Below are 27,548 nucleotides of genomic sequence, written 5' to 3' on the forward strand. Positions count from 1 at the left end.
GGGAAATAGAGTCTGATTGGCTCCACACCCGGATTGGCCAGCGACTGTTCATATGACGGAGCGAGGCGGAAAGAGCCTCTTGTGATTGGTTTATCGATATCTCATTGTAGCCGTCGGATTTGAGAGTCACTAGTCGGAGGGTGGGTTCTTTCCTCTCATTGATTGTATTGTCTGGGAGGCGGAGCTAATCAGCAAAGAGCGCCCAGAGACGAAGACGCTAAAAAGAAACCGGGAAGACGCACTTGTGACGCACTTCCGGTGCGCGAGGCGAAGATGGCTGCATCCCAACAGCAGGCTTCAGCGACTTCTGCCGCTAGTGTATCGGGTCCAGGTTCAGCTGGTGGGTCGGGTTCCCAGCAGCAGCCACAACCACCAGCACAACTTGTGGGACCTGCCCAGAGCGGGCTTTTGCAGCAACAGCAACAGGACTTCGATCCTGTGCAGCGTTATAAGATGCTCATCCCGCAGCTGAAGGAGAGTCTACAGGTGATGGGTTGGGAGATTTGGCTCTCTGCCATCCGGGGGGTGGGCGGAGGGATTGTTTAGTCAGGGAGAGAGCAAAAGAAGCGTTAAGAAGGAAAGAGGAATGAGACTGTCTTCGTGATGCCAAAGTGAAGTTCTGTGGATTGACAGTGTAAAGTGGAATCAGAGAGAATCTTTGAGTTTGAGACTGACCGGAATTCGAGTTGGAGGGAATTTAAAGAAAAAACCTAGCTCTGGACGTTAAAGCCTGAGGAAAGGACTGGGCTTTACTGACCGTGACTGGTGGGTGAGGGAGGACCCTAAGGTATGTCTGGGAAATTACTGGCAAGAGAGCGCGGGCCTCTGGGAAAATATGGATGGTAATTGCTATAAAGGAATGGAAGTTGGAATTACTCCGCAGTGATAGAACAAGTAACAACTGAAGAGGAGGCCTGAAATTGGATGTATCTTAAGGAAGAGTGTAGATCTACCAGAAGTGTCCTCTTCTGTTTCCTTCATCTCCCACACCTTTTCTTTTTTTTTCTTTCCCTCTTTAGACCTTGATGAAGGTTGCAGCCCAGAACCTGATTCAGAACACTAACATTGACAATGGACAGTGAGTACTCCCCTTTCTCCAGGATGTCAGTATCTCCATCCTAGTCTCAGAAACATCCCCCTTGTACCCCCACCCACCCCCTTTTTTCTCTATTTTGAAGCCTATTCCCTATCCCTTGGCCTTGCCCTTTTTTTCCCTTCTACTATTAGCTGTCCCCTAGATCTTACTTTGGGTCTCCTGGGTCTATACCTAGTTTTCTGATGGATACTTGGTTGGGTAGTCACTTAGTCCCAGAAACTGGAAATTCATCTTCCACCTTCTCCTGGACTGTAGAAAGAGCAGCGATGGACCCATTCAGCGCTTTGACAAGTGTCTGGAAGAGTTCTATGCACTTTGTGACCAGCTAGAGCTCTGCCTGGTAAGGGGCCTCCTAGCCACCAGGTGACCACAATTACCTCAGTTCCTGTGCTTCAGGAACCTTCATTCAGTCAGTTGACACATGCTGACTGAGCACCTCCTGTGGCCCAGACCTGTGTGGATGCTGCACCTGATACTGGGGACAGAAAGTTGCCCAGTCCTTGCCCTCATAGAGCTTCCAGTTCAGTGGGTGACAAATATATTCTCCAGCAGTGATAGCTCAGAGAGTCAGGGCTCTGACAGGAGAAGCTCAAGACATGGAAGACCATGAAGGGGGAATCTTGGGCAGAAGGCTCAGGGCTGGGATGTGGGGGGTGGGGTGGGGGCCAGGCAGAGGGGGCAAGGTTAAAATAAGGGACGTTTAGGGGGCTGTAGACATCCAGAGATGGCACCTGACCCCACCTAGGGTGGGTCTAGGGAGAAAGTGGCTCAGGATAGACTACTAGTAGAGAGCACATCTGAGCCAAGGCTGGAACAAAAAGGGAAGAAGGGCAGAAGTTGAAAGGAGGGCAGATGGCTCAGAGTACAGCCTTTGGAGTCAGAGGGACCACCAATCTCTACCTCTGAACCTTGGATTCCTCCTTTGGAAAATGGATTTTGGGGAAGGACTCAGTAAGATCTTGCATGTAAAGCACTTAACATGGTAGTAGACAAATGACAAATGTTTTATAGCGTCATCGTCATTTTGAACTGGATTTTGAAGGAAAAGGCAGTTTGAGGAGCTTCATAGTGGTAGAAGGATGTTTCAACCAAGAGGATCAACTTCTGCTTTAAGTTCCCTTTAAGAATGTCATGAAATTCAGTCTGGCTGAGGTGTGGTAGGCACTGGGGCTTGTTGGAGTTTGCATATAGCCCAGAGGTTGCTAGGGAGCCATGGAGGATTTCAAGCAAGGAAAAACATCAACCCATTTGGTTTTTTTAGGGGTATACCTCTGGTCGCCAAATGAGGGATGGGTTCAGGGGGCTTAGAGTGGAGGCTGGGGACCCATGGCAGGATTCGAGAGCCGCTAGGTTTCACCAGGGCAGGGTCCTGAGGCAGTGGGGAAAGGCAGGTGGGAGAGATACTCAGAAGGCTTTGTGCATGGGCAGTGGGACTGATGGGCTGTGGGAGGACTCTCCAAGATGAGGCCCAGGGGTCTGGTTTGGATGGTAGGACCATCCCTGAGACAAGGACCCGGGAAAGGGAGTGGTTTGGGAGGCAGAGTATAGGAGCTCTGGAATTTTAGGGGAAGTGGGCACATCAGTTCAGGGTTCGGAGCAGAGTGGTGTGTATGTGGGTGAGACACCTCCTAGAGGGCATGAGAATGAGAGGAGGAGACAGGATTCAGGAATTGCCACACTTAAGGCTTAAGTAGTTTAAGAGGCATCTAGAAGAACCAGCCAGAGAAGTAGAAGGAAAATGAGGAGGGGCAGGTGCCACCAGAGAAGCCAGTGTCAATGCCAACCCTAGGGTTAGGAGAGTCACAATAATAGTAGTTGACATCCATCAACTGGCACTTAAATAACTTGCCAGGACCTGTGCCTATGTCTCACACACTGCGCTCACCATTCTCATTTTAAGAGGTAGCAGAAGTAGTTATCAAACCCATTTTCCAAAGGAGTTAACAGGCCCAGAGAGGAGAAGCCACATGCCTGAGGTCACCCAGCAAGTGAGTGGCAGGGCCAGGCTCTGACCCCAAGACCCCAGGATTCCAGAGGCTGAAAAGCCTACCCCAGGCTGGCCCTTGGGGTGGGATTGGCAGTACCTCAAGTGAGGCTAATGCTGCACCTTGCTTGCCTGTCCACAGCGCCTGGCACATGAGTGTCTGTCACAGAGCTGCGACAGTGCCAAGCACTCTCCAACACTGGTGCCCACAGCCACCAAGCCTGATGCCGTCCAGCCTGACAGCCTGCCCTACCCGCAGTACCTGGCGGTCATCAAAGCCCAGATTGCCTGTGCCAAGGACATTCACACTGCCCTGCTGGACTGTGCCAACAAGGTCACAGGCAAGACCCCTGCACCACCTACGGGCCCTGGAGGCACCCTGTGAGCCCGCAGGGCTGGGAGTGGGGGAAGGGCCAGGGAGGGAATGAAGAGTAGCTTCAAAGCAGCTTTGTCTCTGGCTTTTCTTCCTGCCTGAGCACTCCCGCCGGCGCCAGCAGGGGGCAGCAGAGGCCCCTACAGGGCGCGTGTAGGGCGGGGCCTTGCCTCTGCCGGCTGCCTTCTCATCCCTGGCTGAGGGTGGACTTTGGATTGTGCCCCTTGGTGATCTCTTCCAGGAGGTCTCCCCCTACCTAGCCTAGTTGTGGAGTCCTGACCGGGCCCCTCTCCCTCAGTCCATTCTTAATTTTGTCCCAGTTTGGGGGGTGGTCTCTGTGTCTGCTCCTTTTCTAGCTGTTTCTCTTGGTGTCTTCTGTCATTCGATTGCCTTTTGTTCCCATCTCCCTCTCTCTGACCATCTCTTGCCCAGTGCGCCTTTGCTAATGGGGACTGTCCCCATCTCCTAACGACTCCCCTGGTGGCTCAGACAGTATAGCATCTGCCTACAATGCAAGAGACCTGGGTTCAAACCCTGGGTCGGGAAGATCTCCTGGAGAAGGAAATGGTAACCCACTCCAGTATTCTTGCCTGGAAAATCCCATGGATGGAGGAGCCTGGTAGGCTACAGTCCATGGGGTCGCAGAGAGTTGGGCATGACTGAGCAACTTCACTTTCACTTTCCAGCTCCTAACTGGGATTCTGTGCCTATGCAAAGGGCCAGAATGGAAGCCAGAACCCCAGGGTGACCTGGGGCTAGAAGGAGCTTCCTTTCCAGGGGCCATAGCCACACCCAGCAATCCCCAGCACCTCTCATGTCAGCTCAACCCCCAGTCTGCTTGACCCAAAAAAGGGGAAGTGGAAGGTCTGGGCCCGGACAGCACACCCAGTCCCAGTCAGGGAGCAACCCAGCATGCCCCCCCACCCCCCCCCCCCCCATACCCCGGGCCTGCGTCAGCAGCACTCAAACAAGGGGTGTTATGCAATCCGCGGTGTAGCCAGCCCAGCTGAATGCCTGGGTCCCTGTATTTTTAGCCCTAAAGGAGAAGTGAAAAGGCCCTAGCAGGGATGAATCATCAGTCCTGGAGAAGAACCCAGGCACCTTGGCCCTAGCTCCGGGAAGTAGATCTTGAGGAGGAGGCCTCAGGAAGAGTGTGCCCCACCGGGCTCCCCACTTCCCCAAGAGGGAGCTTCAGGGAGCTCAGCCATGGCTGTCAGGCCTGGGCAAGTGTAGGGCGGAGCTACCAGCTCAGGACCAGCTGGTGGGGTGTGAAAGGCCCAAGTGACTCAGCCTGGTTGGGGGACGGATGGCCCCACCCAGAACCTTCTGTACCCTGCTTCCCATGGCACCGCCCAGAGGTCTGCTGTCCTGGACCCCACATCAGTGTGGAATGCCCGGGAGCATGGAGCCCTGCAAATCACCCAGAGCCCAAGTCCCCACACTGGAGTTCTGGGAAATGGCCAGCTCTTTGTGTGTGTGTGTGTGTGTGTGTACATCCCAGCAGTTCCTACCCTTTCTCCCTGACCTTCCTTGAAGTGCCAGGCACACAGGGCAAGCTCCAGGCAGGGCGGCAGACCCCTCAGGCACGAGCTGAAGCTGCTGTCCACAGGGAGAATTTCTTCTGGGAGGAAGCCACAGCTCTGCCCATTTATCTGACTAGATCAGCCCCCCACCCGTGTGACTCCCCACATCTTCTAGGATAATCTGCTTAAAGTCAACTGATTATAGACTTGAATCACATCCACAAAATTCCTTCACAGCCTCATCTAGATTAAATAACTGGGGGCTGTAGCCTAGCCAAGTTAACAAATAAAACTGACCATCATAACCTTGTCAGTTTGGCACCCCTACACATCTCCTTAACCACACTTATCTCCAAATCAACACAAAAACAAAGTCCCAGTTCCACCTACCATGATAACAATTATCTGCCTACAACACTCCCCTTGAGAGCCTGCTGGCTTCCAGCCTGGGGGCACGCAGCACAGGGTGGCAGAGATGTGTCAGTCCACAGGCCCACACGCTCAGGAGGCACAGCCGGCCCTGTGAGGTGGCATCAGCGCAGCATCACACACAGGTGGCAGGACATCCTGGGAGACAAGACAGGAGACACCTGGTGGGCGGCGGGCGCAGGATGCACAGTTCAGCAGCACACGGGTAGGAATCGTGCACCAGGAAGCTGAGCTCATGCAACACGCATGTGCTGCGCATCTGTTTGGGGCCAAGTCCTGTGTGGTGTGGACTTGCTGTGTTCACACTGTGAACTGTGTAATGCCTTGCTGGAGCTGATATTCTAGTGACAGTGAAGTGTGAAAAAGTAAAACACTGTGTCAGGCAGTGAGAAGTTCCAAGAAAGGAACCAGAGAGGTGACACCAGAAGTCAAATAGGGGGAGAAAAAGTGTTTAGGAATAAATCTAAAGGTGTAAGGTTTGCAGGTGGAGAATTAATGTTACTTTATTGGAAACCATGCAAGTTTGAGAGTTTAGGTTTGGGGGTAAATAGATGTTACATGTATTTTGTTGGTTCAGTTGCTCAGGTGTGTTCCACTCTTTGTGACCCCATGGATGTATCTATTATTTGTTAAATGGATAACAAGGTTATTTTTAAACCTTTTCTAATCCTTGACCCAGGTCATGAAGGCCTCCCTGAGAAGGCAGTACTGGAGTGAACTTAAAGGAGAGGGAGTAGGTCCTGGACATTCCAGAGGGAACAAGTGCAGAGGCCCTGCCTGAGGCAGAACTCTGGTGGTGCATGGATGGAATAACGTGGATGCCGGGACCACAGTGAGGAGGCAGGGTAGGAGAGGACCTCAGCGAAGCTTCTCACCAGATTAGCAGGCCCAGAGGAAGCTTGTACAGCCTGGAACACAACCACCCACTCCAGGGGAGGGTGTACATGAGATGCACAGCTACACAGGGCAAACCAGACCAGGGAGAAACAGGTACACACAACCCCTCTTCTCTAGTAGAGAACAGCGTGACCCGCCATCCTGCGACCATCCTGCGATCATGGTGCCTCGGTCCCAGGGACAGTCCCACAAACAGACTCAAGGAACAATCCAACCATGTGAATACACAAACAACCGTCTAACTACCACTTATGCCGCTATCTCCTGCCCCATCTCAGACTTTGCCCATCATCAGCTGACTCAGCCCTGCCCTCAGCTCTACGTTATCAAAAGCAGTGAGGCTGGCTTTAGATAAGGCTTCTCAGGTTCAAGTGTGCCTGCCTTTTTACCCCTGGTCTGCCCACAGAGGCCACCAAGAGGAGCAGGAGTGCGCCAGCCACCCTCCCCATCATGCGCACTGCCGACGTCAGGAACCAAAGTTCACCAGTTTCACTGCCTTGTGATCTGGCCACAGAGGAACTGCTTCCAGACACTGGCCTCCTGGGTGTTTTCAGCTACACCCCAAGGACACAAACACAGGAACAGTATTCACACACCTAATAACCACACAGTTCCAGGGGTCTTGAACACAACCAAGCCACCTACAGTCACACAGGCTCTCACACACACCCTCAGCTCCCAAGCTGTGTGCTCACAGCTCCTCATCACCCCCAAGGACACACAGTCACCCTCAGCGGCCTCCCTCAAGGAGTTACCAGCTCTTAGTCACTCCAGATCCCATGGTGGTTCAAAGCTACACACAGATGTGCAGGTAGGTATGGAAGTCACAAGTTCTCATGGGATGCCACTTCAAAGGCAGTTAAGTTTGAGTACACACTCCCTCACCCAGCGATGGTGAGAGTAAACACAGCATGGTCACACAGACAGAGGCGGTTTCCCTTATTTATTCTCAGAGCGGTGTCAGACGGGTTGTAAGGACACGGCCCTGACATAGGACAGTGGGCTCATTTGTGTCCCACACCTACTTGCCCCACCACACACCCAGGCGCTCCAGGGCAGCCCCCCTTCGCACATGTGGCGCTCACGCGGTCCACACGCACCGCACAGCACACCAGCCGCTGGGCCCGCGCAGCTGCGCACACGGCTCCCGCCAGTCAATCACGCCAGGAGTACACGGGCCCAGGTCACACGTGCCACGCGTACACAGTCCCCAGCTCGCCCGCGCACTCGCGCCGGCTCTCACACCCCCGCGTTTCCCGTCCCCGCTTGTTTTTCTGGAAACTCTGCTCTCCATTCCCCTCCCCCTAGGCCGGAAGCGCTCGCTGTATTTTTAGCCTCTCTGGTTTCCGCCCCTTTCCCCCAGGCCAGCCCGCCCGGGACCTGCCCCCCTGCGCCCCGTGGGGGACCCCGGCCATCCCCTTCCCCACCGTCATTCCAGAGGGGATTCCCGGCTTTCGCCGAGGCCACGGATTTTCCCGCTGGCTACGTGGGGAGCTGGGCGGAGTCCTGCCCTGAACTTCCTCCTGAGCTGGGACTCCCGAGGCCTGGACTGGGTGGAGGCGGGGATGGGAGCCAGGCTCCTCAATCGGAGAGAGAGGAGTTGGTGGGGCTCGGACTCCTGGGCTTGAGAGACAGGGTGGCTGGGAACCAGGACTCCTGAGTCTGGTGAAGCCTGGGAGCCGGGTCTCCTGGGTCTGAGCGAGGAGGCGGATTGGAAACCCGAACCCCTTGATCTAAGCAAGGAGGGGCAGAGGCCGGGGCTCCTAGTACCCCCGCCCCTGTCAGTGTTTCGATGGGTACTCAGTCCTTCGGCGCGCAAAGCCCCTTCCAGTCCCTTCGAGAATCTCCCAATCCGAAGCGCCCTGGCCCTTGGGCCGATGACTCAGCAGATGGGAGAGGGGAGGGGGTCAGCCTGACTCAGGGATGGGAACTGCTCCCGGTCTCCAGGGAATCGAAACTGGTATTCCCTCCTCCAGGATCGCGGCCAGAGCCAAGCCGGCCCCTAGGAACCCCGGAATGCCTCCCACCTCTCGCTCTCCTGCCCCTTAGTCCTACTACGAGCACAGGGATTTGGAGCCCAACTGGGCGGCGGGTGCCGGGCATCTCCTTTTCTCCCCTTTTCCCCCCTTTTCCCGTAGTCCTCAAGCCTCTGTTTACAGGCGACCAAAACCTTGGTTACAGAGAGGAACCCGAGCGTCCGGGTCGAGCCTCCTCGTCACGGCTTCCAGGAAGCCCCCCTCCCCCGCCCCTTGCGAGTGAGTCACTGACGAGAGGGAGGCTGCAACCGTGCCAGAGCCGCCCGCAGCCGCCCAGCTCACGGGACCGGCCGGGAAGGCCCCTCGGCCCGAGAAAGCGCCGCACCAGGGATTCCCTTGCTCTGTCGGACGAGCAGATAAGCGTGCCTAGCAGAATCTCCCCACCTCAATACAAGCCCGCAGTCCGCAGTCACAGCCTGCAAGAATGAACTTTACACCATAATAACTGCACTCCGTGGCAGGGCAATGATTTATTTCTACCACCATATTTTTAGTCAGGGCAGCCAGCTCTGGAGACCCCTTTAAAAATTAGTGTTTTCACCGTTATCTTAAAAGAGAGCATCACTCAGGACAACTCCTTGACAATAAAAGACTTGTCAGTGAGGGGAGTCATTTCTGCAAACGCAGAGTTCTTTCAAGGCACATTGCTTTACGAGAGACCCATCCGACCATGCGTTGGGGATAATCCATTTCTTCCATTTGAGACAGCTTTCCGGCAAAGAAACCCTCCACCATAATAAAAGATCTCCCCCTTTCCAATCTTGAGTTTTCTTGAGTGCAAACTCTTCAATATGTTTTAAGGCCCTGGTATTAGGCTACTGCCATTTACTTACAGGAGAATAACTTGGCCTCTTCATGTCTGGGTTCCCCTGTGTGTAAAATGGACATAATACCTCCTTGAGTTAATGTATGTAAGACACTTTCTGCAATTGTGCCTAGCCCAGAGGAAGCCATCAGAAGTGTGAGGGGGAGAAGACACAGCGGTCCTGCACTGGGGAAATGAGGCCCCTTTCCAACCTCAACAGGTGTGTGGGACCCCACCTCACCCCCAGTCCTCGTGAGTGGGGGCGAAGAGGGCGGTCCAGGTCTCAGGATCTGGGCAGTTCGGGAGCAAGACCATGCCAGGCCGACAGCTCTCAGAAGAGAATTCTTCACCAGGACTGGGGGGGTTGGGGGGGGGCGGGGGGGGAGGCGGTTCTTCTCTCACTGTTTTGCTCCTGCGGATTTCTGTCTGTGGATGTTTGTTTCTTCCAGTTTTCGCCCCTTCTGTTTCTGACTCTTCCTCCCTCCTGCTTCTCGCTCTGAATTTTCCTCTTTGGGGACTATCGACGTCTCGTCTTTTCAAGCTCTGCCTTCCCACCTCCCCTCCTCTCCTCACCCTGTCTCTTCCCCTCTGTGCATGTCTCCCTGTGTGCGTAGCTCCCCCCGTGTGTGTCCCCATGTTTTTCTCTTCGCGTCCTTCCATTTCTCTCTTGCTCTCCGTTCGCCTCTCCCCGCCCCCGTCGGTCAGTGTCGCGCGCGCACGCCCTCTCCGCCTCTGCCCTTGTCAATTCCCCCGGGAGCCCTGCCCCCACCTCCGTCCCAGTTCTCTTCTCCGGGCCTCAGTCTCCAGCCTTGAAAACTGGGCCGACACCCCCACACCCCACCCCACGCACTCCCCGCGGGGTCGCGACCGCCCGCGGGCCCCGCTCAGGCGAATTCGGGCTGGGGTCCAGGCGGAAGGGCTCCGAACCTGGGCGGGCCGGGGTGCGCAGGGGGCGCGCGTCCGGGAAGCGCCCCTCCTGGCCCCGCCCCCTGGCCCCGCCCTCCCGGGCCAACACCCCTTGGCCCCGCCCCCGCGTCAGGTCGGATAAAAGTGGCGGCTGTTCCACTCCACCGCAGCGTGACTTCAGCGCTCCCACTTTCCGCCGGCTCCACATCCTTCGGCCATCTGCGCCGCCATGGATTTCGCCGCCATCTACAAGGTGAGCCCCCGCACTGATCGGCATCCCGACGTCCGCAGCACCTGACTGACTCCCTTCTCAAACCAGGGCTCTTTAGGGCCGCAAACAAATTCCCGCCCCGAACCGCCCCCCCCCCCCCCCAACCGGTTTCCCTTCTCAAACTGGAGCTCCTTAGCGCTTCATACTGGCCTGGGGTTCCTGCCTCCCGTATCAGATCAGTGTGGTCCTCTGGGGATGAAAATGGAGCCTGTGGCTTTCTGGTCTCGGACCCAACACGAGTGGGGTAGCTCTCGGAGATGGAAAGCTGGAGAACTTTTCTCAGACCGGGGGTGTCTGGAGGCGGAAATGGCCCCCACACCTAGCTTACCCGAGTAGTTGCTGAGGGCGCGGTTTTGCGCGGAGGCGTTTCTTGGGCTGGAGTCTCAGGGTGAGGGGGAGCCGACTTCTGTCGCTCCCTGCCCCAGAGGATCTTGGAACTCTAAACCCAAAGAGATCCGGACTCCTGGCTTCATTTTGCCCTATGTCCCATTTGTGAAATTGGAGAAACCGATGAGTGGGGTCAGATCTCGAGAGACCCAGAGGCTTAAAAAATTAGAGGACAGCGGTCTGTCCTGACTTCAGGGTCCCTCTGATCCAGCCCGGGGAGCCGAGATTCCTGGGTCCCTCGGGATGAGCTTAAGTCGCGAATAAACCTCCAAATCGGGATCCTTGAGATCCGGAACCCGAGTTGTTGTTTCTTTTCCTTAGGGCGGGTGGGGCTGAGGCCGGGAGCCCACAAACCGGACTGGCAAGCCCTTGGTTGCCCTGCAGCTGGGGCGGGGCGTTACCCTGTATTTTCCGTGTCTTAACCGATCGTTGTTCCCACAGAGACTCCTGTCGCTGAGCCCTGAACCGCCATCCGACCTCGGAGAGACTGAGTCCGGCACCAGCTGGGCTTCCTCGGGACCCTGGAGCCTCAGCTCATCCGACTCCAGCCTGCCTGGGGTCGCTGCCCGCCTGCCTGGCCGCTCCACCAGCCTGGTGGAGGGTCGCAGCTGCGGCTGGGTGCCCCCACCCCCAGGCTTTGCGCCCCTGGCTCCTCGACCCAGCTCGGAGCTGTCGCCCTCACCCACCTCGCCTACCGCGACCCCCACCACCTCATCCCGCTACAAGACTGAGCTTTGTCGGACCTTCTCAGAAAGCGGGCGCTGCCGCTATGGGGCCAAGTGCCAGTTTGCCCATGGCCTGGGTGAGCTGCGCCAGGCCAGTCGCCACCCCAAGTATAAGACGGAACTCTGCCATAAGTTCTACCTCCAGGGTCGCTGCCCCTACGGCTCGCGCTGCCACTTCATCCACAACCCCAGCGAGGACCTGGCTGCCCCCGGCCATCCCCATGTGCTGCGCCAGAGCATCAGCTTCTCAGGGCTGCCCTCGGGCCGCCGAACCTCGCCACCACCAGCAGGCCTAGCAGGCCCTTCCGTGTCCTCATGGTCCTTCTCGCCCTCCAGCTCCCCACCACCGCCACCCGCGGACAGTCTACTCTCACCCTCTGCTTTCTCTGCTGCCCCAGGGACCCCTGTGTCCCGAAAGGACCCCACCCCAACCTGTTGCCCTTCCTGCCGAAGGGCCACCCCCAACAGCGTCTGGGGGCCTGTGGGTGGCCTAGCGCGGAGCCCTTCTGCACACTCCCTGGGATCTGATCCCGACGAATATGCCAGCAGCGGCAGCAGCCTGGGGGGATCCGACTCACCTGTCTTTGAGGCTGGGGTTTTTGGGCCACCTCAGCCACCTGCCGCCCCCCGGCGACTTCCCATCTTCAATCGTATCTCCGTTTCGGAGTAACAAGTGCCTGCCTAGTACAGATCAGCTGGATCTTAAGGGGGGCCATTTCTCTTGTGCGTGGGTTCCACAAGGGGTCCCGGGGCTGTAGGGAACTGAGGGACTCGTAATCATGTAGTTCTCCCCACCTTCCAAAGTGCATTAACTCACTCCCCTGACCCCCGCACTGGGGCAGGTCCTCAGCGTGCAGGCTGTTAGGGAAGGAGTGTTTTATGGGGTCTTTAAAAAAAAAAAATGTAGCAAGTTTGAGGGAGGTAGTAAGCCTCTTCTCCCACTTCACCCCTGCCCAATGCTGTGAATAATAAGCCCCCAATGCCCCCTTCCAATTCTTCCTAGATCCTGAGGCTCCAGTGTCTGGTGATTGGAGCCTTACCTGAAAGGGAATCCTGGTGCTCAAACTTCCCTCCAAAAGCAAGTAGCCAAAGCCATTGCCAATGCCCGGCTCTCCCACCCCCGCCTTTGGGCCCTTTATTTATGACGACTTTATTTATTCTAATAGATTTTATAGTATTTATATATATTGGGTCGTCTGCTTCCCTTGTATTTTTCTTCCTCTTTTTGTAATATTGGAAACGATGGAATAATTATTGTTATAAGTACACTATAATAATATATTAAGTAATATATATTGTTAAAAATTTATTTTTGTGGTTTTTTGGAATTTTTAAATAAAAGAAATCTGTGTGTAAAATTGGAATCCGGCTGTTGTGCGGTCTTGAGGCAGTGAGATGGGAGGGGTGGACGGTGTGGCCTTTTTTAGAAACGGTGTGGAATCAGCCTCGGGTAGCTCCTCCAAACCTACCCAGAGCCCAGGCGCTGGCGGCACTTACCTGGCAGGAAGTGACGTCACCGGGCCCAGCCGTTCACCTGAGAGGGCGGGGCCAGGTGAGATCACCCGGGAGGAGCCGGGAGAGCCAGTTCCCGGGGCGTGGGGGGCGCTGAAACTCCTGTCCCGCCGGACTCCTCAACCCAGCTCTCGGCAGGGCGCGGGCGGGGACGAGATGTTTCCGTCCCCACGGGGCCGAGGGAGGAGGGCGGGGCGTAGTGGGGAGGACGGAATGTGCTGGGGCGCGAGCCCAGGGCGGGCGAAGGAAGGCGGCCGGCGCGGCGGGTGGGGGAGGGGTCGCCCCGGAAGCCGGGGCGTCCTGGGGTGCCACCGCCCGGCCTTCCAGGACCGGAGAGTGTGGGGATACACAGGTTTTCGGAATCTTGGGGGAGGCATCTTGAAAGCCTCAGGATTCTAGAATCTCAACACTGTGGAACCTCAGATTTGGTCTTCTGGAGACCTAACACTAGAACGTTTAAGAATCGCAGAACTGTAAAAATAAATGAAAAAAAAAAAAAGAATCGCAGAACTGTAGACTCTGGCTTTCCAGGCCCCTTGAATCTCGAATACCAAAATCTTGGCCTGTCTGGATTCGGGAGGATCGGGATTGCGGAATCTCGACTTTTCTGAGTCGTGGAAACTCGCGGTCTCTCGCCCCAGGCGGGGTGGGAGTCGCGATCGCGAGGGCAGGGAGGGTGGTTTTCGGTCGGGGCGGGGCTCCCGGGGAGGGCCGCGTCCTCTGACCATACAAGGTAAGAGGCGGCGGGAACCACCCCGGGGCGGAGAAGCCCGGCGCCCGGAGCCCGGAAGCTGCCCAGCGTCAGCGCCTGCGCCCCGCCCCCTTCCGCCGCGGCCTCCTACCCCTTCGACCCCTGTTCCTCTCCTTACCCCTGGTTTTCCTCTACCCCATCTTCCCTCTCCTCTCCCCACCTCACCCCTCCTCCTCTCTTTCAGTTCCTCCTCGCCAGACCCTCCTTCGCCACCCTTCCCCTCCCCTACTTCCCCCACCCTCTCCAGTTCTTCCCCTCCCCCTAGCACTTCTCGCCCCTTCCTCTTTTTACTTTCCTTTCCTTCTTGCCCCCCATCCTCCGTCCTCTATCCCCTGTTCTCTTTCCTTCCAATTCCCTCCCCCTTCTCGTTCCCTTTCCTTTCCTCTCCACCCCTCCCTCCCTGCCCACACCCTTCGTCCCCTTGGTTCCACCTCCCTCCTCACCCCATTTCTGCCCTACCCCATTCCCTCCTAGAGTGCTGTCTCTTCCCCTCCCACCCTCATGCCTCCTTGACCTCTCACTCCGTGGCCGTCTCCCCTAGCCCACTGGTGGGCCCTAACCTTTGATCTCCTCTCCCATGAAGCCCTCCCATCCCCGCGCTCCGTTTTGGGAAAGGGCTGGGGAAAGAGAGAGACAGAAACCTAGAAATGTTGGAGAGGAAGCGCAAGCTACGCAGATACATACAGACACTGAAAGAACAAGAAGTAACACAAAGGGTTCTTCCCTTTGCAAAAAAAACAGATACTCTGCCCCTTGGAAACAAACTAATACACCCTTGTTTGAGAAAACAGCACCTGCCACTAGCTACCAGTGCAGAGAGCCGGTCCTCTTGACTTTTTTTCCCTCAAACCCACAATCCAAACCAACAGCAACCCTGTCTGATTCACTTTATAAAGAGATGTTACAGCCCACCCTCCTGACTCCTCTCTGGCCCCACCTGCCCTTCTCCTTCAGTCTCTTACCACTCCCCCACTAGACAACCAACGGGAAACTATCACGACAACTCAGTCAGATCACATTAATGCCAAAGTCCTAAGTCCTCAACCGCCTACACAGCCTGGCTCTCCTCTTGGTCACTCTTGCTCTAGTCATTATGACTTCTGCTGGTACACCTCAGCCACAGGGCCTTTGCACTGGCTGTTTCCGTTGTACTCCCCGAAGTATCCCAATAGCTTGCTCCCCTTCTCCAGGTCTCTGCTCAAATGTTTTCTCAGAGATGGTCCCTGACTACTTTTATTGCAACCCCCTTCCTCCCTACCTTGCTCTGCTTTTTCCATGATGTTTATTACCCCTTCCTAACATATAAAATCACTTAGATCTTATGTTTATAGCAATCTGCCCCCCCACCCAACCCTTCACATTCGAGTGTCAAATCCTCAGAGGCAGGGACTTTGTCTTGTTCACTGCTGTATCACTCACATCTAAACCCCAAACAGGAACCAGTCACATAGTGGTCACAAGCTTCAGAATTTGTTGAAAAAAATAATCGATTCAGAAACGAGGAGAGAGCGAGAACTCCAACACACACCCACACAGACACGGTAGTAACTGTGAGGTAAATGATGTTAATTAAACATTGTAATTATTTCACAATTTACATGTATCTAAAATTATTTTGTTCACCTTGAACTAACAGCGAGTATATCGCAATAAAACTGGAAGAAGAAACTCCAAGATAGAAAAAGATGGACAAAGAGACAGAGTCACTTACATAGTTTGCTGAGGACCTGACACTGCCTGACATATCTACAAAATTCTTTAACTGAGATTTAGACTCAAATTCCCAGACATCTAAAGAGGCAACACCACCCCCTGGTGACGAAGAGGAAAACTGCACCTCCCCACAATAGAAAAACACTCCCTAACCGATCGTCGCCAGATCCCAGGACTCTTTCCAGCCTAAAAATTCCGACGATCGAAATGTTTATTCTTTTAAGTGACGTAATGTTTCGGATGATTAATAAGATGTATAAATGTGTATCCTATAAGAAAAAGTTAAAAGCTGCTCCAGGTGAGGATCGAACTCACAACCTCGGCATCGCTCCGCTCGCACTGCCATATAAGTACCGCGCGCTAACCGATTGCGCCACTGGAGCTTCGGCCGCACCCCTGCGCCGCGGAGTCCTTCAGTCATTCCTGGCCACGTGACCTTGCAGGCTAGCTCCGCCTCTACTTTGCATATATAAATAGGAATCTTTGGATTGGCCGATAGAAGAAAGTGCATTACCAGTTCCGGCTTCTCACGCCTGGAAGGCTCTTGCTGTAAAAGGGAAAAGTCTGAGAGGCTTTTGGTATGTGGGGGGTGTAGCCTGTCCGGGAACCGCCTTCTCATCAATATTCAGAACCCAGAGAGGAGGGGTCTTAACCCTTTGCGGGCTGGCCGGCCGGAAGGCGGCCCCTCCCCCGTGCGGGCGGGAACAGGATATGAGCCCGGGCGGGGGAGGAGGGGAAGCCCCAGGCGACCGCCCCCCGCCCCACCACTGGGACCGGACTCTCCAGACACAGAGGTGGCGCCGCCGCCGCCGCCAGATCCCGGTGCCATCCATCCTGAAGCCTGAGGGGTCTACAGTTGCAGACTCCAGCCGTCTGAAATTCTGCACCGCGTCCTGAGAGACCCCGAAACCCAGGCCCCAGCGTCCAGGCAGGCTAGAGGACCCCAGATATTCAGGTGCCCAGCGCCCCCTCCTGGAGGAGGAGCCAGGAGTCCGGGACATCAGCCCCGCGCGACCCTGGACGCCGAGCTTCCTGCAACCGGTTTCGAAGAACTTAGGATCTCAGACCGGAGATTCCCTCCAGAGTTTTTCCCAGAAAGCTGAGCCCAAGACTCCCGGGACTGGAGGAACGTGGGATACGGACTCCTAGAGCTCCATCCAGCCCGTTTGGGGCTGAAGCGCCCACTACTTAAAGAGGACACTGGAATTTGGGACTCTCTGCTCTACCGTCTGGAAATAGTTTAACCCCTGCTTTTAGAGTTAGGGAACTCAGGAATCCAGCCCTCCCCCCACCCCACGACCCTGTCTAGAAGACTCAGGAACTTGGGTTCCCAGCACCCCCATCTGAGACTCGAGCGTCGAGGCTCCCAGCATCTTCCGTTTAGAGGACGAAAGAAATCTGAACCACTGCGCCCGGTTTTCCGAGAGACCCGGGATTCTGGTTCCCGGAGCCGGAGAGCCCGAAGTTCACACCCCTGACTTGCAGAGACCCGAGAGTGCCTGCTCTGCGCCTCCCCGGGAACCGTGCTAGGGTCAAATAGGAACCGGGCTGCCTCGGTTCGGGGCTGGAGACTCCCGGGGAGGTGAGGGGGGAGGCGAGGGGCCCCGAAGGGCTGGGGGAGGGGGCGGCGCCGCAGCCGCTGAACAATGAGGGGGCGTGCCGGCGGGGGGCGAGCGGAGGCGCCGGCGGGAGTTGGGGGCTAGAGGGCTGTGGGGAGGGGCTGCGGTGGTGGGGACAGTGAGCGGATCTCAGAGGGACTTGACTGGAAGGGGTCGAGGGCTCAGGGCCAGCGCCCCGACTCGCAGCGCTCCGTGGGGGAGGAAGCCGTCTGCAGGACCCTGGCATCCGGTCCCCCAGCCTCCTCCGCCCTCCCCTGGGACCCCGCGGCCTCCCGCCCACGGCTTTTTCCCAGCCCTGCCCCTCGCCCTCGGCTCCAACCGGAGCCCAGACGTTCCCAGGATCCCTGAGCCTCCGGCCCCAGACACACCAGACTCACAGCTTGGGCGACTCTTGTTCGCTTTACTCTTCTTTGTCTCACCCTTTCCGGTTTTTTTTCTGTGTTATCTCTTCTTGCTCCCCCTTTTCTATCACTTTGCGACTGTCTCCCCCATTAGTTACTCCCAGCGCCCCCTCCCTGGATTCAGACCATCCTCCTAATCCTCAGCCCCCAGTCTGTGAGTCGGGGGTGGGGGCGGTGTGGAGGCAGGAAAGTCTATGGGGTCCTGGTATCCCAGAAGGGGGTCTTTCTGCAGAAGCCGCTGAGCCACTCAGCCATGCCCGAGGGAGCCCGTGGACTGGGCCTGTCCAAACCCAGCCCTAGCCTCGGCCACAGAGGTGAAGTGTGTGACTGTGCGGCTGTGTGTGACACTCGGACAGGTGAGCGGGCGAGGGAGGGGTGGAGCCTGCTGGGCATTCATTCTTTCATTCAAGACCCTGCAGCCTCCCAGGCTGACCCAGTGCAGGCAACACAGGCTGACCAAGACAACCCCGGCCCTACTGCACAGAGCTCCAGGTCCGGTAGGGAAAGGGACTCATCTTGAGGCCCTGAGGGAAGCCCAGCACCCAGTGGTCAGGGCTGGGTGGGATGGGGAGAGCTCAGAGGGCCGTGGGAACCCTGTCTGGGAGATGAAGGGAGGCTTCCTGGAGGAGGGGGATATCTAAACTGAGAGTTGAAAGATGAGGCCGGGTGAACTGAGAGAGGCCAGGTATCTAAACTGAGAGTTGAAAGATGAGGCGGGGTGAACTGAGAGAGGCCAGGAAGAGTGTTCTGCGCAGGGGCGCAGAGGTGAGAAGAGGCTGCTTATTTGAGTAACCCAGAGAAGCTGAGCGTGCCTGGAGCCCGAAGGGTAAGAAGTGGTGTGTCTTGGGAAGAGAACACAGTGGAAACGTCTCTAATGGCCACCGTGCGCAGGGCCCTTTGGATCTCAGGAGTTTGGACTTTACCCTGAGGGCAGGAATGGGATTATCCTCGTGAGAGTAAGAGAGGCAGGCTAAGGAATAAAGTTCTCCCAGGATGACACAGGGAGGTGGATTCAGGGAATGGGGGCCAGCAGTTCGGAGAGGACAGGGCTGATTAGAAGAGAAGGGAGCCCTGGGAGAGATGCTGATCAGGGGTGGGTGAGCGCACTTACTCAGTTGGGGAGCCCCCCTGATGGCTTCTTCCGCAACCCCAGCAGCCCCTGCCACCCCTGCCATGACCTCCCCCCGAGGGTCTGGGAGCTCCACATCCTTGAGCACTGTGGGCTCCGAGGGGGACCCGGCTCCCGGCCCCACCCCAGCCTGCTCAGCCTCGAGGCCAGAGCCCCTTCCAGGGCCCCCCATCCGCCTGCATCTGTCGCCTGTGGGGACCCCGGGTTCTGCGAAACCCTCGAGGTTGGAGCGTGTGGCCCGTGAGATCGTGGAGACAGAGCGGGCCTACGTCCGGGACCTCCGAAGCATCGTGGAGGTGAGGCGGGTGGGCACCCCATTGCCGTGGGGACCTGGGCCAGCCCCTCTACCCTCATAACCCCAGTCATCCCCACAGGACTACCTGGGCCCTCTGCTGGATGGCGGGGTCCTGGGGCTGAGTGCGGAGCAGGTGGGCACGCTGTTTGCCAACATCGAGGACATCTACGAGTTCAGCAGGTCAGGGACGGGTGGGGTGGGCAGGGGAGTGGGCTAGGGAGTTCAGGGAGACGGGCTGTGTTCTAACTCAAACCTTGGCGCCCAGCAGTGCCCTGTCCAGACTGGAACATGGGGTCTTATGATATTGGGCAGGGATCACGATGGGGAATGAGGACCCAGATGAGGTCCAAATATCAGGATGGATCCAGGCAATGAGATGGGGCTAGCGCCATGTCAGGTCATGGATCGCAGTGAATCAGAGACTCCTTTGGAGCCTGAGGATCATGACAGTGTGAGCATTTGTGTGACCCGTCCTGGGAAACCCCGCAGTCCCAGACCAACCAGGATGGTTGGCCCCCCAGTGAGGAGGGTGCTGGAGTTCAAGGAGAGCATGACACCTACGTGTCTTGATGACACTTTTCAGTCGCTCCGTTGTGTCCGACTCTTTGCGACCGCGTGAACTGCAGCACACCAGGCTTTCCTGTGCTTCACCATCTCCCGGAGCTTGGTCAAACTCATATCCACTGAGTCGGTGATGCCATCCAGCCATCTCATCCTCTGATGATGCTTAATTACACTTTTTTTTTTTTTGGCCTCACCGCTTGGATTTCGGGATCTTAGTTCTCCAACCAGGGACTGAACCCGGACCCAGCAGTGAAAGCCCCAAGTTCTAACCACTGGACCACCAGGGAATTCTCTAATTACACATAAAGTTCTTGCGGGAGGTTTGTGAGTCATGACAAGTTTCAGGATCACAATAGGATCTTAAGATTATCACAGCTCTAAGGGTCCTGACACCCCTCTCCCCGGCTGTGCCCCAGAGATCCTCAAGACTCATGCTGCCTGTGACAAGATCTCAGGCTGAGGAACATGATGCTGCCCAAGGACAGCATCTGAGCAGGTTGCGACCTCCCACGTCGCGAGCAGAGGACCCTTCATGTGGATGTGACATCCCATCCTGGCAGCCCACCGAGGCCCAACCTCCTGGTGTCCTCACAGGGTGGCGGTGTGGGGACAGGGTGGTCCTTCACCCTTTCTCTCTGCCCCTCCCCAGTGAGCTTCTGGAAGACCTGGAGGGCAGCAGCAGCGCCGGGGGCATCGCCGAGTGCTTCGTGCAGAGGGTGAGGCAGGGGCCTGAGCTGGGGCCTGGGGAAGTGGGGTGGGGTGGGAGGGGAGCAGGCCTGGGCTAGGCTATGGGGGAGGGTCATGAGGAGCTGGGCACAGGTCCCCCTGACTCCCTTGTCGCCCACAGAGCGAGGATTTCGACATCTACACGTTGTACTGCATGAACTACCCGAGGTGAGGGCCGAGAAGCACCTGCTGGGCCCAGGCTGTGCCCCACAAGCTGATGTGCGCTAGCTGAGCTCCCCCTACCCCGACCCAGTCAGTTCCCAACCCTGCCAGACCGCGACCATGTCTGCCTTCTCCCTAAGCCCAACCAGCCCCTGAGAGTTCCCAAACCCTGGTCACTCCCTGACCCCTCCCAGCCTGACCCACTGTAGCTGCCCATCCCCCTAACCTGTGCTGTGTCCCCAGCTCCCTGGCCCTACTCCGGGAGCTGTCACTGTCCCCGCCAGCAGCCATGTGGTTGCAAGAGCGCCAGGCCCAGCTCCATCACTCGCTGCCCCTGCAGAGCTTCCTGTTGAAGCCCGTCCAGCGCATCCTCAAGTACCATCTGCTGCTGCAGGTCAGCTGTGGGCCCCCGGGGGGCTGCCTGGGGAGGGGCAAGGTCCTGTCCATTGGCCACCTGGTGGTGCATCTGGAGTGTGGACCCTGGAAAAGCTGGGCCAGGACTGGAGAGGCCTCTGGTCCCTAGAAACTGGGCCAGCTCTGGGGCAGCATCTTGTTAGCAGTGGGGGCTGGCGCCAGCTGACTTCATTTCCTGTCTTTGCTTGCTTGTCTCCGTCTCTGGCTCTCCGTCTCTGCCCCTGCCTTTCTCTCTCTCTTTCTCCTTGTCACCCTTCCTCTGTTCGTCTTCCTCTCCCTGGGCGCCTGCCCTCCAGGAGCTGGGCAAGCACTGGGCGGAGGGCCCGGATGCTGGGGGCCGTGAGATGGTGGAGGAGGCTATTGTGTCCATGACAGCAGTCGCCTGGTACATCAATGACATGAAACGCAAGCAGGAGCATGCTGCGCGCCTCCAGGTGACCCTGGGGGAGGGCCGGGACCCACCGTGGGTGGTAGGGGCGGCGTGGACATGAGGGCCTCCGGTCAGCGGTCGGTCAGAGCCTTGGAAGGCGGGCTGGGGCAGCACGGTCTGCTTGCTAACCGCCCTGTCTGGATATGTGTGCACTGCCCGCTGCTGTGTTCTTGGGGTCCTGGCAGGAGGTGCAGCGGCGGCTGGGCGGCTGGACCGGTCCGGACCTCAGCGCTTTTGGGGAGCTAGTGCTGGAGGGCGCATTCCGAGGTGGTGGAGGGAGCGGCCCTCGGCTTCGAGGAGGTGAACGGCTGCTCTTCCTGTTCTCACGGATGCTGCTCGTGGCCAAGCGCCGGGGACCGGAATACACCTACAAGGGCCACATCTTCGTGAGTTCAGGGATGGGGGCAGGGCCAAAATATTACCTGCCAGGTGTATTCTGTACAGAGCTGTAGAGCCAAAGGCGTGGCTGGGGGCAGGGTATACATGGGTGGGCAACTCGCTTCAAAGGACCATGTTTCCTTGAGTGGGGTAGGGAGCGGGGTAGGGTTTAATAAGGAGGGGCGGGCAGGGTCAGAGGTATGCAGAGGTGATGCGGACCTGGAAGGGGAGGACCTGGATTTGCCCACCAGGCAAGCATCTACACTGTCCTGCAGTTGCATCTTCTTGATCCAGATGAGCGTGGGAGGACTGGTGAGGGAGAGCCGAGCCCAGCCTGGTGGGGAGAGTTGACAGGGGGAAGGGGACATCGTTTATTTATTTATGGATGCACTAGGTCTTGCTTACTATGAGGGCTTTTGTCTAGTTGAGGCGCGGTGGCTTCTTTTGTTGTGGAGTACAGGCTCTAGGGTGCGTGGGCTTCAGTAGTTGTGGCATGTGAACTCACTGGTTGCGGCTTGCAGGCTCCAGAGCGCAGGCTTAATAGTTGTGGCGCAGGGGCTATTCCATGGCATGTGGGATCTTCCCTGATGAGGGATCAAATCCAGGTCTCCTGCACTGGCCTGCAGATTCTTTACCACTGAGCCACCAGGGAAGCTTGAAAGGGGACATCTTTTAGGAGGAGGGGGCTCAGATACACTTGAGGGGTACAAGGATGAGTCTGAGGCCTCTCTCTGCTCTTCACCCAGTGCTGCAACCTGAGTGTGAGTGAGAACCCTAGAGACCCTCTGGGGTTCAAGGTGTCTGATCTGACCATTCCCAAGCACAGGCACCTGCTCCAGGTGAGCACAGGGTGGGACTGGGCAGGCAGGGATGTCCCACCCCCAAGTGCCTAAACCTCACACCTGGCTCCCCATTCCACCCCCACCCCACCCCCACCCCCAGGCCAAGAACCAAGAAGAGAAAAGGCTGTGGATTCACTGTCTCCAGCGCCTCTTCTTTGAAAACCACCCCGCCTCCATCCCTGCCAAGGTACAGCTCCTGCCACCGCTGGGGGGTCCTCAGGGTGCTGGGGACCCATGCATGCACGCTCAGTCATGTCCAACTCTTTGTGACCCCCCCTGAACTATAGCTCACCAGGTTCCTCTGTCCATGGGATTTCCCAATCAGGAATACTGGAGTAGGCTGCCATCTCTAAGGGATCTTCCCGACCCAAGGGTTGAACCTGCGTCTCTTTGCATCTTCTGCATGGGCAGGAGGATTCTTTTACCACTGCACCACTTGGGAAGCACCCCCCACTCAAAGCATTGAAAGACCCTGAGTGCCAGGGACGGGGGTGGGGGCGCTGTCTTAGAACATGGTAGTTACATTCAACGTTGGGTTGCCTGGGTTTCAATCTCAGTTCCACAACATCCCTGCTATGTGATTCTGGGCAAGTAACTTAACCTCTCTGGCTTCAGCTTCCTCACCTGGAGGAATAATAGCACCAACTTCATAGGGTGGTGGGGAGGCTTAGTCAGTATCAGTTGTGTAAGGCCCCTGACAGATAGCAGCACCCTTTTATCAGACCGAGCCTGAGGTTCTCAGGGCCCAGCCCCCTCAACCCTCATGCTTATCTTTTTCAGGCAAAACAAGTCCTCCTTGAAAACAGCCTGCACTGTGAGTCGGGACCTCGGGTTGGGAGGATGTGACAGTAGAAGAATCGCTGCAAAGAAAAAGTAGATTATTAGCCCCAAATCTCTCCCTGTAGGTGCTCCTAAAAGCAAGCCTATCCCAGAGCCCCTTACACCCCCACTTGGGTCTCCCCGACCTCGAGATGCTAGAAGTTTCACTCCTGGACGAAGGAACACAGGTAAAGGAGATGGAACTGAGGTTGCTCCTCATCCCTCCCCCAGGAACCTGGAGTGGGGGTCCTAACAGGGTTCCGATCTACCTCTCCCCACAGCTCCATCACCAGGACCTGCCACTACCCGTCGTGGCCGCAGACAGTCTGGTGAGTACCCTCCCCTAAAAGTGAACTTGGTGTCAGGTGGGGGAGCAGGCCCTGACATCACTGTGTCTTCCCCTCAGAGCCTCTGAAGGACCTTTATGTCATGTTCCCACACGATGGTGAGTGACTGCCCATCCCAGCCTGCTGCGTCCCTGTGTGTTCCCTGGGACTCCCGGGCATCGCGAGGGAGGGGTGAGGACCACTCATCAATGATAAGGAATAACACTTGTTCCTACATCTCACTCTTTGCTCTTTCTCATCTCTTCCTCCCCAGCTAAGCCTAGACTCAAGGTGAGAAACATTCCGGGACCCGGACTCCTGGGTCTATTGGGGGAGGGAGCTTGAGTTCCCAAGTCCCGGGTCTGAAGAAGAAGGTGACAGGGCCTGGATTCCCCGTCCTCTGAGGAAGGAGGGGATTGGGGCCCCCAGACTCCCACCCTCCTTCCTTGCCTTCCTCACAGCATGCCGGCAGTGCAGGGGAGCTCTACCCACCCCTGGAGCCTCAGCCACCAGGTCCCACTTCTGGACCCCCTGAGGACCTGGAGGACACAGGACCCCCGACGCTGGACCCATCTGGGACCTCAATCACTGAAGAAATCCTGGAGCTCCTGAACCAAAGAGGCCTCCGGGATCCGGGGGTGAGCCAGGCATCCCCTCCCAGTGTCCTTGGGGCTCCGGGCCTGGGTGGGCACAGCCTGGGATTCAGGGGGCCACCCCACCCTGACACCTTTTGGCTTCCTCAGGGCCCACTACAGCCACCCCCCGATGATGTTCCCAAGTTCCCCGGAGACTCCCAAGTGCCAAGCGACAGTGACACCCTCACATTCCAAGGCCTGCCCAGCCGAGACTCTTCAGAAGAGGAGGAGGAAGAACTGGACGTGGATGAACGGGAGCCTTCCCCACTCCACGTCCTGGAGGGGCTCGAAGGTTCCAGTGCGGCTGAAATTGCCGACATTCCCAGCCTTTCCAAAAGCCCCGACAGACCCAGCCTCCCTGAAATGCCCAGCCTTTCTGAAATTCCCCAGATGCCACGCCTCCCCAGCCTCTCTGACATTTCCAGTGTTTTTGAAATGCCCTGCCTTCCAGCCATTCCTAGCATCCCCGACATTCCTAGTCTTTCCAGCACTGCCCCCCAGCTCCCCTGTGACTCCTGGCTCCAGGGACCCCCGCAGGAGCTGAATGAGACTCTAGCCACCCGGAGGGAACTTTTCCCCGGAAGCACTTCTGGAAAACTGGGCGAGCCCTCCTCAGAAGGCAGGGCAGGGCGAGAAGAGGATGAAGGAGGATCATTCCCAGAATTCCAGCCCCCAGATGTCACCCGGGATCAGGGATTCTCACATGAGCTGGAGTTCCGCTCTTGCTCTGAAATCCGGAGCGCCTGGCAGGCCCTGGAGCAGGGGCAGCTGGCACGGCCAGGTTTTCCCGAGCCACTGCTGATCCTGGAAGACTCGGACCTGAGTGGAGGCGGTAGCAGTGGAGGAGGGAAGGCAGGAGTCCCGACTTCAGAGAGGTCAGCATCCCGAGTGCGAGAGCTGGCCCGGCTTTACAGCGAGCGAATCCAGCACATGCAGCGGGCCGAGACCCGGGCATCAGCCAACGCACCCCGCCGCAGGCCTCGGGCTCTGGCCCAGCCACAGCTGTTACCCGGCCTGCCCCAGGAGCAGGCCGAGCCAGGTGAGGTTCAGGTATGTGGTCAGCAGAGGTGGCCCCACCTGGGGGATCCGTCCTAACTCGACCCATCTGTCTTTGCATGCAGGACCCCTGCCTGCCTTTGGACACGTGCTGGTGTGTGAGCTGGCCTTCCCTCTGACCTGTGCCCAGGAATCTGTCCCCCTCAGCCCTGCTGCGCGGGTTCAAGCTGCCACACCTTTGACCAAGCTGGGAGGCTGCCAGGACAGCCAGGGTCTACGTGTTTCCAGTTTGCCTGAGCAAGGCCATCTGAGCCTCCAGGTTCCAGCTGCTACCCCCCTGCCTGAGCAAGGAAGCCTCTGGAATACCCAGATTCCAGTCTCCACAACTTTGCTGGAGCAGGATGACCCCCCAGGCAGCCAAGCTGCAGCTATTACAATTTCGCCAGATCAGGGCCACCTGGAAATCCAAGTTCCAGCTGCCATTCCTTTACAGGAGCATAGAGACCACGTGGATACCCACGTTCCTTCTAGCACCTCATCTCCTGAGCAAGGAGGCCACGCGGACATCCAGCTTCCCACCAACCCAGCTTCACCCAAGCGGGGAAACTTCTCTGATGTCGTGGTTTCAGCCACCAGTCCTGCACCCAAGCGAGAAGGCTGCTGGGACAGCCAGAGCCCAACCAACACCCTGGTAACTAAGCCAGGAAGCTCCAGGGATGTTCAGTCCCCAGCCACTGCGTGTGGGCCAGCCGTCGATCCTGTGCTTATACGCGGAAGCAGCCTGGACCCTCAGATCCCAGCTGACACTCCACTGCCTTTGCAGCGTGACCTCCCAGACATTCAGGTTCCGGGTACCTCACCTTTGCCTGTACACGGAGGCCACTTGGACCGTCAGATCCCAGCCGATGCCCCGCTGTCCTTGCCCCAGGACCTCCCAGACTTTCAGGTTCCAGCTGCCACACCTTTGCCCCAGACAGCAGGCCTCACAGACGCCCAGGTCCAAGCCTTCCCGCCTTTGCCCCAGCAGGGAGGCCTCCGATACAGCCAGGGTCGTGCTGCTGCACCTTGGCTTCAGGAACAAAGCCTCACAGACCTCCAGGTTCAGAAGCTGACACCTTTGTTGGAACAGAAGGGCTTCACGAATGACCAGGATCCAGCCGCCACACCTTTGCCTGAGCAAGGAGGCCCTACAGACACTCAGGGCCCATTACCCACCCCAGTCCCGACCACCGTGTTTTTGGCCAAACAAGGAGGTCACTCGGTCTCTCACGCTGCCAGATCAGAGTCTTCAGACTTGACCCCACCCCACAGTCCCCCACCCCCGACACGGAAGCTCCTGGGCCCCAATGCGGCGGCCCTTTCAAGATACCTGGCAGCTTCATACATCAGCCAGAGCCTGGCTCGGCGACAGGGGCCTGGAGGAGAGGCTCCCCCAGCCTCCCGGGGCCCTTGGTCCTCTGCCCCCACGTCACGGGCACCTTCACCGCCACCCCAGCCCCAACCCCCACCCCCCCCAGCCCGGAGGCTCAGCTATGCCACTACGGTCAACATCCATGTCGGAGGTGGCGGGCGGCTACGGCCAGCCAAGGCCCAGGTCAGGTTGAACCATCCTGCTCTCTTGGCAACTCCCCAAGAATCTGTGGGTATCCGCAAAGCCCAGGGGGGCCCCGATGCCCCTTTCCACATGTGAGTGAGGATGTCAGTGTGAGTCAGGATGTCGGGCTCCTTGAAAAGCAAAGACTTCAACCAGATGCCAGAGACCTTCAGAATTCACCCAGAAGTCCAGACACTGAACACAGGTCTAAAAATTGCCACAGCTTTCTGACTCCTGGAATCTTTGGCGAATGGTCCTTGTTACTTACCTGGATTAACCCAACAGGGATGGGGAAGGGGGTGTCATTAATATTTTGTTAACTAATACTATGGAATTATGTGTCTTTTCCCATTCTGGAGGCAGTGGGGATGACAAGAAAGCAACAATGAATAGGAAGGTCTGATACTGCACAAATAGTTCTGAAAATTTGGGGAATCTCAGACTCCTTTGAGAATTACTGAAAACTGGACCCATTACAGTTGCGTGTATGAGTTTAGAGGGTTTATAAACTGCTTGATGCCTAACCAGGAAAGCCAAGTTAAGAAGTGCCCCCCCAACCCCCAAAAATGTTTTTCCCAAGCAAATCCCTTGAAATTCCTTCCCTCAGCAATTCAGTTTGTGTCCCACCATCATCCATTCATCTCATCTTCATAGCCAATTCTATCCACCCAGCTGTCTCTCCATCACCTCCCTCTGTCCATCTGTCTTCAAATCCATTATCCTACCCATGCTGCTGCTAAGTCACTTCAGTCGTGTCTGACTCTGTGCAACCCCACAGACGGCAGCCCACCAGGCTCCCCCGTCCCTGGG

General features: G+C 57.2%; 3 protein-coding genes and 1 non-coding gene across 5 annotated transcripts; 3 read left to right on the forward strand and 1 right to left on the reverse strand.

Moving 5' to 3' along the window:
• The first annotated feature begins 87 nt into the window (after positions 1–87).
• Positions 88–3,522, forward strand: MED29 (mediator complex subunit 29). The gene is made up of 4 exons (XM_061139274.1): positions 88–486; positions 1,020–1,078; positions 1,352–1,436; positions 3,223–3,522. The coding sequence occupies exons 1-4, from the start codon at positions 274–276 to the stop codon at positions 3,463–3,465; spliced, it is 600 nt and encodes a 199-aa protein (XP_060995257.1). The 5' UTR covers positions 88–273; the 3' UTR covers positions 3,466–3,522.
• A 6,660-nt stretch (positions 3,523–10,182) lies between these two features.
• Positions 10,183–12,796, forward strand: ZFP36 (ZFP36 ring finger protein). Its single transcript, XM_061139273.1, has 2 exons — positions 10,183–10,302; positions 11,149–12,796. Exons 1-2 carry the CDS (start codon positions 10,279–10,281, stop codon positions 12,100–12,102), a joined length of 978 nt encoding a protein of 325 aa, XP_060995256.1. The 5' UTR covers positions 10,183–10,278; the 3' UTR covers positions 12,103–12,796.
• A 2,902-nt stretch (positions 12,797–15,698) lies between these two features.
• TRNAI-UAU (transfer RNA isoleucine (anticodon UAU)) lies at positions 15,699–15,791 on the reverse strand. Its single transcript is given in 2 exon segments — positions 15,699–15,734; positions 15,754–15,791. It is a non-coding gene; the product is annotated as a tRNA-Ile (tRNA).
• A 231-nt stretch (positions 15,792–16,022) lies between these two features.
• On the forward strand, positions 16,023–27,064 carry PLEKHG2 (pleckstrin homology and RhoGEF domain containing G2). 2 transcript variants are annotated; one of them, XM_061139276.1, is made up of 19 exons: positions 16,023–16,990; positions 17,661–17,784; positions 18,585–18,853; positions 18,932–19,032; positions 20,066–20,132; positions 20,264–20,310; positions 20,548–20,698; positions 21,015–21,152; positions 21,334–21,534; positions 22,273–22,365; positions 22,469–22,555; positions 23,149–23,182; positions 23,274–23,375; positions 23,469–23,516; positions 23,594–23,632; positions 23,788–23,804; positions 23,975–24,151; positions 24,257–25,187; positions 25,270–27,064. In XM_061139276.1, the coding sequence occupies exons 2-19, from the start codon at positions 17,682–17,684 to the stop codon at positions 26,832–26,834; spliced, it is 4,170 nt and encodes a 1,389-aa protein (XP_060995259.1). In that variant the 5' UTR covers positions 16,023–16,990; positions 17,661–17,681; the 3' UTR covers positions 26,835–27,064. The 2 variants fall into 2 exon arrangements, with proteins under 2 accessions (XP_060995259.1, XP_060995258.1); XM_061139275.1 differs by having other exon boundaries at positions 16,025–16,990; positions 18,582–18,853.
• Positions 27,065–27,548: the final 484 nt, after the last annotated feature.

Source organism: Dama dama, chromosome 4 (assembly GCF_033118175.1).
Source record: "Dama dama isolate Ldn47 chromosome 4, ASM3311817v1, whole genome shotgun sequence".
In the NCBI taxonomy this organism is placed as follows: domain Eukaryota; kingdom Metazoa; phylum Chordata; class Mammalia; order Artiodactyla; family Cervidae; genus Dama; species Dama dama.